Source organism: Schistocerca serialis, chromosome 6 (assembly GCF_023864345.2).
Source record: "Schistocerca serialis cubense isolate TAMUIC-IGC-003099 chromosome 6, iqSchSeri2.2, whole genome shotgun sequence".
NCBI classification, from domain to species: Eukaryota; Metazoa; Arthropoda; class Insecta; order Orthoptera; family Acrididae; genus Schistocerca; species Schistocerca serialis.
Genome location: NC_064643.1, coordinates 114,290,075 through 114,303,515, shown reverse-complemented (window position 1 = coordinate 114,303,515; position 13,441 = coordinate 114,290,075). Strand labels below are relative to the sequence as shown.

General features: G+C 39.0%; 1 protein-coding gene across 1 annotated transcript in view; it reads right to left on the bottom strand.

Moving 5' to 3' along the window:
- Positions 1 to 13,441, bottom strand: part of LOC126484672 (sodium channel protein 60E-like) — a 277,274-nt gene that overhangs the window by 163,094 nt on the left and 100,739 nt on the right. Inside the window, exons 9-10 of the mRNA XM_050108265.1 lie at positions 4,754 to 4,914; positions 2,290 to 2,428 (exon numbers count right to left, since the gene is read on the bottom strand). Coding sequence (XP_049964222.1) covers positions 2,290 to 2,428; positions 4,754 to 4,914 — 300 coding nt within the window. The remainder of the gene's footprint in view (positions 1 to 2,289; positions 2,429 to 4,753; positions 4,915 to 13,441) is intronic.

Here is a 13,441-nt window from a genome sequence, read left to right as displayed (position 1 = left end):
AGAAATGGTTATTCAGCTCTGTTTCGTAGTTAATAAACAAATAGTTACTATTGCTACTTATGCATTTCAATTGTTGCCTGTTGCACCCCAAAAGATATGTACCAGAACACTACATAGCTATTGTGTACAATGACTAGGCTTTGGATAAATGGTTAACTATTTTGTTCTGTTTTGGGCTCTAGTGAACTTCTGACTCAGCATGGACAGATTATGAACTATTTCACTTATTGTATGTGACTGTGCCAAATAAATCAATGTGTTGGTCAATTTCAGCATCAAATACTTCCGCAGAATTACATAGTTAACACAAATAGCACATTTGCCAAACTAATTGCACTAAAACCTACGTCCAAATGCTCTGCAATTTCTGTAAACCAGTTCTTTATCCTGTGCTAGCCTGTTTTTATTGCAAAGAAAATGTAGTTGGGCAAGAGTAAGGCTTTTCCTCATATCATCTGTACCATAGAACTTGCAGTACAACTTAAATTGGAATGTGTTAACTAGTCTCATGGTTTATATTTTTGAATGTTAGCAGGTGTTTGTATTAATAGAAAGCCCTTTCAGTGGTGCAATCCATGCTGCTATGTTATTCTTAAACCTTTACTTTTCTATTCTAATTCCAAGATAGTAAAGTTCATTCCACTCTTCAATATATTATTGTCAGAGTTTAATGATCAGCCATCCAGCAGATCCACCTGCCATGTACACCATTTCCTTAGTATTCTTTTTGTTTATGTGTACATTAAATCCATCAAACAGCATATTTTCTGTTTTGTTAAGCATTTAGCACATTTCTATATGTGAACAACAGTGCCCAGATTGAGATAGTCTTTTAGATCCCTTATTACCTCTTCAGTATACAAATTAAACATCAGTGGTGACAATGACCAAACCTACCTTACATCTATACTGATTGCTGACTCTTGTACCATGTTGCCAATTCTGCCTTTATCAGTCGGCTTAACATAAAGAGAATGGGTTAACCTGCTGTCACTGTAGTTGATACCACACTGCCTAAAATGAAAAACATCGTATTCCATTCCATTGAATGTTCTCTCCAAAGCTATAAAAGCATTGTCTGTATATTTGTTTTTTGTAAAGACTCAGTTATTATGAGAGATATTCAGGAAGTAAGGATTGACCAGTCGTGAAATGGAAACCACAACAAAAGTTCAATGAAACTTTGGACGGATGTGTTGGGCAGTGTCTCTAGTATGCCCGTAGATAGCATCAAGTCACTCTTCTCAATTGTGGGTGCACAGCCAGCATGTAAATATGTCTAGACAACAGAGCAATGAGGATGGTCCTTCAGCACTTTGAATGGAAGTGTTTGATCACCCACCACGTAGTCCAGACTTGGTTCCCTCTGATTTTCATCTCTTCTCAAATGAAGACAACATTTGGACAAAGGCAGTTAGCTGCAGTCCAGTGTAGAAAATTGTAGGAAGCAACAGGAGGCTATCTTCTATGATGAGGGTATTGGAATGTCCGTACAACAGTACAACAGATGTCTTAGTTGGAGTGGCGTCTAAGTAGAGAATTAGCTGGAAGTTGTAGCTAACTGTCACAAATAAAACAGTTTTGATTTTCACTGTGGTTTCTGTTTCATGACAGATTGTTCCTTATTTTCCAAATAGCCCTCATAATAGCAGTACCAAAACTGTTTCTCAAGTGTCTATTCCTCCCAAACTTAAACTAGCCCTCTCAATTTATTTCAGTCTCCCCTCCCATTTTTCAGTAATGAACTTGTCAGTATTTCTGATACATGTGGTACTAGACTGACTATGCAATAATTTTCACATCTACCTGCCTTGCATTCTTTGTATGCATCATTACATTCATTCCTGATTGCAACTAAATTTACTGAGTAACATAAATTTAATTCTGGCCTTAGGTCTGATGTTTGTTATGGTTCCATTGAAATTACATCTATACCTGAGCTTTTGTTCCTTCAGGCTTCATGGAAACCCTTTGAAATTCAAAGACAAGGTTTGGAGTCCACTTCTAGCTTTTTACACTGTATCTTATCGATAGTTATTACATCATTAAAAATGGTCTGAGTGAATGAGAAAGTATAATGTAAATAATAAAAACAAAAAGAATAATATTCTTATTTTGTTATCCTTAAACTTATCATAAAATGATTACATTTAATTAGTGAAACTGTGTTTAAAAAAAAATTGGTAATATACATTAGTCACAAACTTTTAATTCATTCTACTGTGCTGAAAAAAATATGCATTACAATATGACAAATTCCAGTTTTTAGTTTGTTTTCATTTCACTTACCGAGAACCACAATGTGTGAGAGGTAATCCGGCGGAAGTGTATACAGGTGATTCCTTGGGCCATGGCCTGGGCTGACACCATTACATTTTATCACTCTAACTTCTTTTGGACTCAAAGAAATTGTCACAGGTTCGGCTCTCTGAAAATTATTCATATTAATGTAGGACAGTGACTAATACGAAACTACATAAAAATTGTAATGCAATTTTACAAAAGCTAAAAAGTGTAGTGTACACACTGTGCTTGGTAGAAAAAAAAATGAATTTCTTGTCTTCTTAGGAATCAACAAAATACTTTAGTGAAGTAAAGTATGTGCAAGCTGCCCCCCCCCCCCCCCCCCCCCCCCCCCACTTGTACACAGTTAGAGGATTTGTGGATTAAAGTACACAATTATGGGACTACATCCACAAATGAGATTGAACAGTAATTCATGTCAATGGTTGAAATTAAAGCATGATGAAACAGTGAAACTAGACATTTCTTTAAAAGTTTTCTTCTACAGGAACTGGAAGAAAGAAGAAGAAATAATATGATTGGCACAAGACACAATAGGAAGAGCTACTTGGCTAAAGCTGTGCATCAATGACAATATATTTCTTTTTAACTGAAAATACTCATACCAAATACACACTTTCTACTTTCCACTATTCTCTTTGGCCTGTGCAGTAGAACCTCGATTAACTGTCAGTTTCAAGACCAAATGGTGGTCAGAAAGCTAAAAAGGTGGGATAATCAGAGGTAAGTGAAACAAGTCATTTACAGAGCTCCAAATGATGTAGTAAATCAGAATTAAGTAAAAAACATATGTTTCTAATAAAGAGAAAGAAAAACAGAAAACTTTTGACACCGAAAATCTATTTAAAAGTGTAATTTTTTTTCCTATTTCTCCAACCTTGACTTTGCCACACTGCTTGACACCGCTTCTTTCCTCACAATATGTCTATAGAAGTAGTGGTCAGCTATTGTTCCAAGGATCTGAGGACAATCTTGAATGCATTCTTAGCTGCAAAGTGGCTGATCTTTGGTCTTCTTTCTATTCTTCATCATCTGACTCTTCTTGCTCAACACTATACCTGTACTGTTGCAAAACCAGATCAATGATCTGATCATCTACTAGTTCTTCATTGGTGACAGCAGCAATGTCACCTTCTGCAAGCCATTCTTCTCCATCAGCAGGCTTGATTTCATTCTGGAGAGCTTGAAAATTTGTGACTAAATCTGCAGTGTCTGACTCATTTGTTGCTGGAAGTTCATGCTCTTGGTTTAGGCTAGGACAATCCTTCCATGATTTTTGTAGAGTGATTTTCTTAAGTATCCCCAAGCTTGAGCGACTGTGTAAATTGTATCTTTTATGTTGACGCTTTTCATTGCCTCAAAAGAATCACAACTCTCTTCTGTTTTCTCTAACAAAACGCTGGCATATTTCCTCCTGTAATGTTGTTTTAAAGACTCAATAACACCCTTGTCCACTGGTTGCATTATTGAAGTCACACGGTGGAGGGGGCAAAAACATAGCTTTTATGTCACCTTTTTGAAGTTAACACTCAGAGGGGTGGCTTGTGGTGTTTTCTAGCAGTACAATTGCATATAGTGGTAGTTTTTTTGATTTCAAGTATTTTTAACGGTCACAACAAATGCATCAATAAACTGTTCTTTAAACAAATTACTATATCATTTACCCAAGCACTGTTTTTAGCTTTGTAATAATCAGGAAGTGCTGACATGTTTATGTTTCTGAAGGAGCTTGACTCAAAGTGTTGGACACGTTGTTACAGGAGTAAAATCGATTGATAATGCTGGCATGCTGTTCAGTGTGAAGTGCAGATGGACAGTCAGATAATCCAAGGAGTAGGTTAATCAAGGATAGATAACAGAGGTTCTACTGTACTTCCATCTCATATTATCCCTCTCTTGGTAGTATGTTTTAGTGAAAACATTTCCTGTGTTACTTTCCTAATTTTTTTGACAAAGTAAAACAGCCACCACTTTATGTCAAAAATATTTGTTGACTGTTACTGCCAGTTAGTATAGTCACTGTATATGGAAATTTCACTCTCTGATGTTTCTATATATGACAAAAATAGTGTTAAAACTATGAGAGACAAAATGGTGCTTATTTATCAATCATCACAGCTGTGTCAATAGCAATAGTGCATGTATTTGAACATATAAAATATACACAAAATACTGAGATTTTGGAATTATATTTAGGTTAAGTAAACTTATGACTCTATGTACAGTTTCTTGAAGTTCAGTTTCCCTGTATGTGTGTCCCTCTAAATTTAATCTAATGCCAGGATCCTCCAGTTGATCAAATACCATGAGATCATGTAATTATCAATTTCAGATATGATAACTAGTTCAGCATTTATGGAAATATATTGCACTTCAAACCATATCTTAAACTTTAAAAAAATTAATACTAATGGTTATGAGCTAGAAAAATGTTTAATGAAATACTCACTTGTGTAACATTTGGCATCTGAGCAACATCTTCAGATGTAACATCCTCTTCATGGTCATCAACTACCCCTGAATCATCTAATGATGATTCTCGATTGTTACTATCACTGTTGTTACTGCTAGGATGTCTACTTGCATGTAGTTGAGCTCTGAGAGGAGGACCTGAACAAAAACCAAGTCTCATAAAAGAAAAGAATAGGGATAAAGTGTTGAGATCCATTTGTAAGATTAGCACTTCAGAAAGCTTAACATAAAAAAAGTTTGTGTTTGTCCCTGACATTACTCTGACTTTATATAATTGCACTGCTATTGTAGCATTACAAGATGATAAAGGCACTAAAATATTTACACACACACACACACACACACACACACACACACACACACACACACACACACACACACACACACGAAATTAGTTGAGAAGATAGTACAAAGAAGTGTAAAATTATTGCTTAAGAAGAAACATGAACTGAACTGCTGAGCAAGGATAAATTTAGTGAATTGCAAAATTGATGGAGTATGATTTAAGGTCACCATGGAAAAACTGAGCACACTATGGGAATACACATCACATGTACATTTAGATCTGTATTATCCCATAGTAAAGTTACAGCACTATTTGTGCTGATTTTTTTACACTATTCTACTATGACATTACCGTCACATGTTGCTGTGTGGTATTCTTTAATTCATTATGAATACTAGGCCCATGTGCTTGGGAGAAAAGCTTTGTGTTTCTCATGATGGGATAGTGCACCGATGGTGTGGTCTCAGGGCCCTGTTCTCAGCAGAAAAACAGTTAGTGAATCTCATTAGAAGAGGTGTGCCTCCTCAAGGAGACGGGCAGTTTTCATGAAAGTAATGCTGCTGCCTGCTTCATGCTATTGTAGACAGAGCTGATGCCTTGGCCTAGCTGTGGGCACGGGGTGCCATGCCTCTACACCTGTCCCTTGAGAGCAACTCAGTTTGACATTTTTTCCATTCTGCACAAACCTCAAGGGCTGAGAAGGCACAGTGCTGTGAGGCTAGCATGAGAATAATGGTTGCTTTCACTCCAAAATTTTTGTTTTCCAATCAAATTAAGCCACCCCACCACTGCACTTGGTGTGAGGGGCCTGACCAATTGAAGAAACACTGCTCCATGCTGACACCATCCTCACCTTTATTACTGAATTTTCCATGCCAAGAGTGGGAATTTCCACTGTATTTCCGTGCCCCCCCCCCCCCCCCCCTGAAATAAGCAATATTCTTGTCTATCACATTGGCAACAGCTTGGAACAGAGAGACATTGGTCTCAGGGCTGTCACTGACAGGGAATCGTTTTTGGCCACCATCTGCTGCTGATTGGTGCATGCTAGCCGAATTGGAGAAATGCAAGTGTCACAGATTGTGGTAGTATGATCTGTATTCTAAGCACCTGTTACTGGCTTACTTCGGAATGCAACTTGTATTGCTTGATTTGGCTATAATTTGTGGCATCATGTTGTATCATTAACTTTCATTTTGCAAGCTGCCCATACACTTTCTTCATACAGTCTTCCATATTTCTTGATACCTCCCCATAGTGATAATCATTTTTAAATTTGATTTGTGTTTTAAGGGACTTCACTCTCTGTTAATTTTATTGTGATTTATGTCAATCATTAGCGCAAATAAATAACTGTTTAACCTCAGTCTTGACGTAGATTTTAAGAGCACTTACTGTCCTACACCTTTTCAATGGTCCACTAATGATGAATAAAACCTTTTGTACACCCGATTTGTAGGTCTCACTGTGGCAGTGTTTCCACTGTCTACAGTTGCGGAGCTCAATGATCAGTTATGTTAAGAATTTAGAGACAAGAACAAGCATCACACTCACTCATCTTGTTATGATCAAAGATTTGTGTTACAACAAGCACTGCACTTATGCTCCTTGAGCCAGATCTGAGACACATCAGACACAATTTTCACTACAATCATTATACTCACACAGTATGATGTAATAATTTACTCAAATGTGGAAAATTTCTCTTACATACAGCTTAGTACAACACCTTATTGCTAGGAGAGGAGTGTGGCTCACATTGTAATTCATGTTAGCTCCAAGTTATACAGGCATTTATGGATAAGCCACTGCTTAAGTCACTTAAAAAAAAAGTAGTTCCAGTTCCTTTCACAAACTGAGGTGACTCTAGAGTCCATTAATTGTGCTTTGTAGGCTCCATGAAAACTTTTTCAAGTATGTTCCGAAAGCCACTATCCAGATTCTCTTTGGTTCTGTGCGATGATATTTAGAAGTTTAGCTCGCAGCAATTGGCGGCTTAACACCAAACCATATTCTCAACATCAAAGGTAATTCACTGTTGTATAACCATTTTTATGTGCATCTTGGTATTATAATAGTCACAAATCGTCATATACTAACATTTCTTCTTGTTTCATTCACTTGTGGGATGACGATTTATTCCCCTCCTCCTCCCCTCCCAACCCCACTATGAACTGTCACCTTCCCAAGGTGTATCTGTGGACAGGCCAGACAACTCTGTGGTTCCTGAAAGGAGCAGCAGGTTTTTCAGTAGTTGCAGCAACAATAATCTGGATGACTGACTGATCTGGCCTCGTAACATTATCCAACATGCCTTGTTATTTTTGTACTACAAATGGCTGAAATAAAGTGTAACTAAAGCCTTTACTTTTCCTGAAACCATGCAACTCTATTGTATGGCGTAATGATAATGACAGCCACTTGGGTAAAAGATTCCAGAGGTAAAGTAGTCATCCAATCAGATCTGCAGGTGAGGACTACCCAGAAAGATGTTGTCATCATGAAAAAAATAAATAAATAAAATAAAATAAACAACCACCCTGGCATTCCAAGGGTCGGAAAGTGGAATGTTAGATCCTTGACCGGATAGCATTCTAAGGGTCGGACTGGAGAATGTTAGATCCCTTAACCAGTTAGCTAGAGAGATTGGTTGAAGTTAAAGTGGGAATTAGCAAAGTTCAGCAGCAGGAAGCACAGTGCTTCTGATCAGGTGAGTGCATAGCTTTAAATACAAACTCACACAGAGGTAATGCAGGAGTGGGTCTAATAATTAGTAAGAAAATAGGAATGTGGGTAAATGAAAGAGACCTGGAGACAGTGGAATGTTTCACATAGATTATAGAGCGATGAGTCAAATATTCTGAAATAAGATTTTAAGCTGCAAAACATTTCCAGGGGAAGACAATGACTCTGACTACAGATTATTGGTTATTAATTGCAGATTAAAATTGAAGAAACTGGTGAAAGATGGATAGTTAATGAGATGTAACCTAGATAAATAGGAAAGAACTAAACTGATGAGGATTTGAAAGGGAGCATTAGGCAATGATTGACTGAAACAAGGGAAAGGAATAGAAAAGAAGACTAATGGTTAGCTTTGAGAGACAAAATAGTGAAGGCAACAGAGGATTAAATAACCAAAAAGACAAGGGCCATTAGAAATCCTTAGATAAAATGGGAGATACAGAATTTAATTGACACTAGGAGAAAATATAAAAACGCAGAAAATGAAATAGGCCATGTGAAATGGAATGCAAACACTTAAATATTGAGGCTGACTGAAAATGCAAAATGGCTATAAAGGAACAGTTCAAGGACAAATGCGAGGCTGCAAAAGAACACATAATTAGAGAAAAGATAGAATACCACCTGCAGACTAAGGCTGTCTTTGGAGAAAACAGTATTGGGCACATGAACGTCAAGAGCTCAGATGGCATATGTACTAAGCAAAGAATGAGAAACTGAAAGCTGGAATAAATGTTTAGAAGGACTATACAAGGGAGATGAAACTGAAGACAATGTTATAGAAAGTGAGGAGGAAGTAGATGAAGACAAGATGCAAGATGATGTAAGTTATTGTGAGAAGAAATTGATAGGTCACTGAAAGACTCAAGTCAAAACAAGGCCCCTGGAGTGGACGACATTCCATCAGAATTATTGAGATTCTTGAGACAGGCAGCTATGATAAAACTATTTTATCATACAAGATATGTGGGATAAGCAAAATACTCTCGGACTTCATGGAGTATGTAGTGATTCCAATTCAAAAGAAGGCAGGTTCTGAAGGGTGTAAATATTACAGATCAATCAATTTAACAGGTAATGGTTGCAAAATATTGACACGGATTTTTACAAAAGAATGAGAAATCTGGCAATAACTGATCTCGATAAAGATCGTTTGGGTTCCTGAGAAATGTAGGAACACAAGGCAATACTGTCCCACTGACTAATCTAAGAGGATAGGCTGAAGACAGGTAGCCTATGTTTACGGTATCTGTAGATTCGAAAACAGCTTTTGGCAATGATGCCTGGAACACACACACTTTGTGATTCTGAAGGTGTCAGAAATAAATTACTGGGAGCGAAAGTTTATCTACAACAACATTGGCACAAAACCAGATTGCAGTTATAACAGTCAAAGTACGCAAAAGAGAGGCAGTAGCTGCAGAGGGAGTGTGACAGTTTTGTAGTCTATACCCAGTTTCATTCAATCTTCTGTACATTGATCACATAACTAATGAAGTACCATACTGAGTAAAATTGTGGAAAAAAGAAATTTTGCAGTTATAACAGTCAAAGTACGCAAAAGAGAGGCAGTAACTGCAGAGGGAGTGTGACAGTTTTGTAGTCTATACCCAGTTTCATTCAATCTTCTGTACATTGATCACATAACTAATGAAGTACCATACTGAGTAAAATTGTGGAAAAAAGAAATTTTTCGCACAACTTAAGATAAAAGTTATCCATTGCCCCCCCCCCCCCCCCCTTGCATCTTTAAATATGACATGGGCATAAACATCAGACTTCGTTACCAGTCAATCTGTTACCACTACCAGATTTTCTGCCTTCACATTCATTGCCTGCGCCAACTCATAACCAAATTGTCACCTTCAAACCTATCTTAGTCCTTGGGCTGCGCTACAGATCAGTTTGTGAATACAAGTAAGGTTTCAGTGGAAAGGGGGGGGGGGGAGGAGGGAGGGTCCAATTCGTAACTTTGGCACGATTGGAATAAGAAGGATTGAATTGATAGGGTGCATCCTGAGGCATTAACGAATTGGCAATAGAGGATAGCGTGGAAGGATTAAAATTTTAGAGGGAAACCAAGGCTTAAATAGAATAAGCGAATACTAACGGATGTAGGTTGTAATAGTTTTACATAGATTAAGAGGCTTGCACAGAAGAGACTATGTGGGGCACTGTATAAGACCAGTCTTCGGATTAAAGGCCACGACAAAATTAAATGATGGAAGAATGACTGTTTATATGCACGTGTGGTAGCTCTTGTTAGTCTTATTATGTCTTCGCAGTCATTATGGAGCCATGTTCAGGTAATTGACAAATATTCACAATTTCATCCTGAACCTTAATTTTCAAACGAATATATCTGCTGAAAGCTGCCGTATACAGCACAAAACATGACCACTGTAGAACTGACGAATTTTAAGTAAAGATACCGCACTGTCTTTACTGTCAGTTACAAAAAAATCTTACCCCCAAAAGGGTCAGAAGGGTTTCTGGTTTGCAAACTCGGAACACCACGATAAACATTTTAAGACTAAAATTTCTCAACAGGCAGACACTCAAAGAAAAACGTCCAATTTCTCGTGAATACATACTTTTAGGTAGAAGATTCCTAAAATAAATTATCTGGACATTTACGAACGTCTCTTCGCTACCTAATTATCACTCTAACAGAGTACAAGAAGGCGAAGTTACAATCATCAGAGCTAATACTCTGACACAAACAATCTGTTAATCACGAAAATAATGAACACAGCACACTGAAATAAAATGTAACATCCAATACCCAACAATAGCCACTACATGTCATTGCACACAACACAGTGCATCACAGTTTTAGCTCCAATGTTGGTAATGGTCCGCCATGAAACGTGTGATGTCTGAACGTCGACCGAGTAACAACGGCTATTGATTCAGGAATTCGGTTAGCTGGTTCAGTAGTTATTTAGGGACATCCTCATCTAAGTACCTCAGACCCAGAGATATATTTCTTAGTTATCATACTTTTAACTTGCAAGCCACTGACGTTGCCTCCTTCCCCTCCCCCACCATGAGAATTCTTTATGGATTGAACGTAGACTTCATGAGCTCGATATTACATTAGATAACTATGTTGAGGAAAAACATCCGCCAACTGAAATAGCATCCTGTTCCGTTTACCAGACAGACCCATCAACTCAAAATCAGTTTGAAGAAAGACGCCACATAAAGATGCCACACCCAGGCAGGAATGCACTGTAAGTTAAGGCAATAGATCAAATGAAAGTGTGACTGAAGTTGATTTCTCGCTCCAGTAAATTCCTTCGAAGTATGTAGGCCTAGTATCAGTCACCAGTGCGTTTGCAACAGTTTTACCATTCACTTTCCACCATTTTTTGTTATCTTGCAAACTTCTAACTCGTAACATCGACTGAAAATCCAACAAAACTCCGTCCAATCTCACAATCGTAGATGAAATTATTAGTGATGAGGGGACGAAGACATTTAAGAGAATTGTTATCACCGATAAAAAAGCACCTGCAAAGAAAATGACTACCGACAGCCATGTAGAAATGAGGCTCAATGAAAACGGTGAGACAGACACAGCATAAGCAAAACGTTCACGTTCGAATTTGGACTGTTGTGTGTGTCGTGTTCTCAAATGTGTCCTAGGTCTCACTGGAAGAAAGAGCGAACAGTAAGATTCTACGAAACGATTTTAGCCGCCTGCGCGCATTCAACGGCGCCAGAACTGCTCCCACACAACCATTGTCTCTTTCAGAATAATAATGCCCCCACTCTCATGCTTGTAAATCTCCATTACGGGTTTGGAGAGCATTTCTATGAAATAACACTTTCCCTGGCCTCCACAACTGTCAGATTTGAGTATTACAGGCCAATGTCGTTTGCGTTAGGAAAAAGTGTGAAATCCTACCGACAGTCCTTCAGAATTTATAAGAACCGCTGCTTAATGAATTCGGAAAACATCGGCCGTACTAAACCAAGTTAGCACTTTTCTTACGTGAGATCCTGAAAGTTATGGCTCAAGGCGATCAGGTGCATACAGTATTTCTTGATTCCCAAAAAGTATTTGACCCACCACCACACCAACGTTTATTCAAAATGGTTCAAATGGCTCTGAGCACTATGGGACTCAACTGCTGTGGTCATCAGTCCCCTAGAACTTAGAACTACTTAAACCTAACTAACCTAAGGACATCACACACACCCATGCCCGAGGCAGGATTCGAACCTGCGACCGTAGCAGTCGCACGGTTCCGGACTGCGCGCCTAGAACCGCGAGACCACCGCGGCCGGCACCAATGTTTATTCATGGAAGATACGATCATAGGGGTGTCGTATCTAAAGGTATTTGTGAGTGGGCTGAGGATTTACCGGTAGGGAGGACGCAGCTTGTACCGGTAATCTTGGACAGAGAGTCACCGAAGTATGTGGAAGGAACTTCAGTCATGCCCGAGGGAAGTGTTCACGGTGTATGCGAATGGTCTGGCAGGCAATGCTAGTAGTAACCGCAGACTTTTCACAGATGGTGCAGTTATTTGAAATGAACTGGGAATGGGAAAAATTACCAAGTGATAAGACTTCAAACTGATACATAGTTTCGCAAGTTGCTTTAAATCTTCAGAAATGTAAAACTGCAGCACTCGCTTTCGAAATTATCTCTCACAACAAACATTAGTATTTACATAAGTGGTTTCATTGTTCGGACACCTGAATAACGCGCTCGGTCTAAAAAAGGAAATTTTTTGCAAAACTCGTGTGACACATCCTAGAATATTGCTAAATGTGGGTACTGACGTACACAAAGAAGGCAGTATAAATGGCCAGGGTTCGTTTGACCGAAATGCTGAAAAATGTGAGCTTAAAGGTAGATGTCAAATATCTCGCGAAAACCTACTTACAAAGTTCCAAGAAACAGTTTTAGGTATAGAATTTAGGAATACATTACATCCCGATCGGTTTATTCAGCGAGGGGTATGGGAGAACATATTCCACACCCTTCCTTCAGTCCCGTAATAAATAAACAAAAATAATAAAATTATGTTCTCGGACTGAATTCGCATCCTGTCGTTTTACACACACACAGGCGTATCTAGTAGGAAGTACGCTATCTGGTCAAAAGTATTCGGACTGCCATACTTAATGCAGAACTGACCAACAGATGTCACGAGATCGGACGTGGCTGTATAAAAGAAGGCAGGGTGTACTGTGCAGACATGTGAAGGATGGACACCTCCTTCCGGATGAGCAGCTCGGTTTCCGGAGGGGACACTCAACCCAACAACAGCTCCTAAGGTTGGTTGTACAGGCAGAGGAAGCGCTGGAACGTAGGGAGTACGTTGAGGCGGTACTCCTCGACGTGTCCAAGGCATTCGACAGTGTGTGGCTTAACAGCCTCCTGTACGAGCTTCTTGTATTGGGGGTACCAGTGTCACACGTCCGCCTACCTAAGTGATCGCGCCTTCCACGTTCGAGCGGACGGTTTCAAATCCACAGCAAACCGAATCCGGGCGCGAGTGCCGCAGGAGTCCGTTCTCGGCCCCCTGCTGTTCACACTGTATACCTCTGAAACGCCGAAAACTCCCAGAGTCGAGCTTGCGCTTTACGCAGACGACAGTGCGCTCTTTGCGCGCA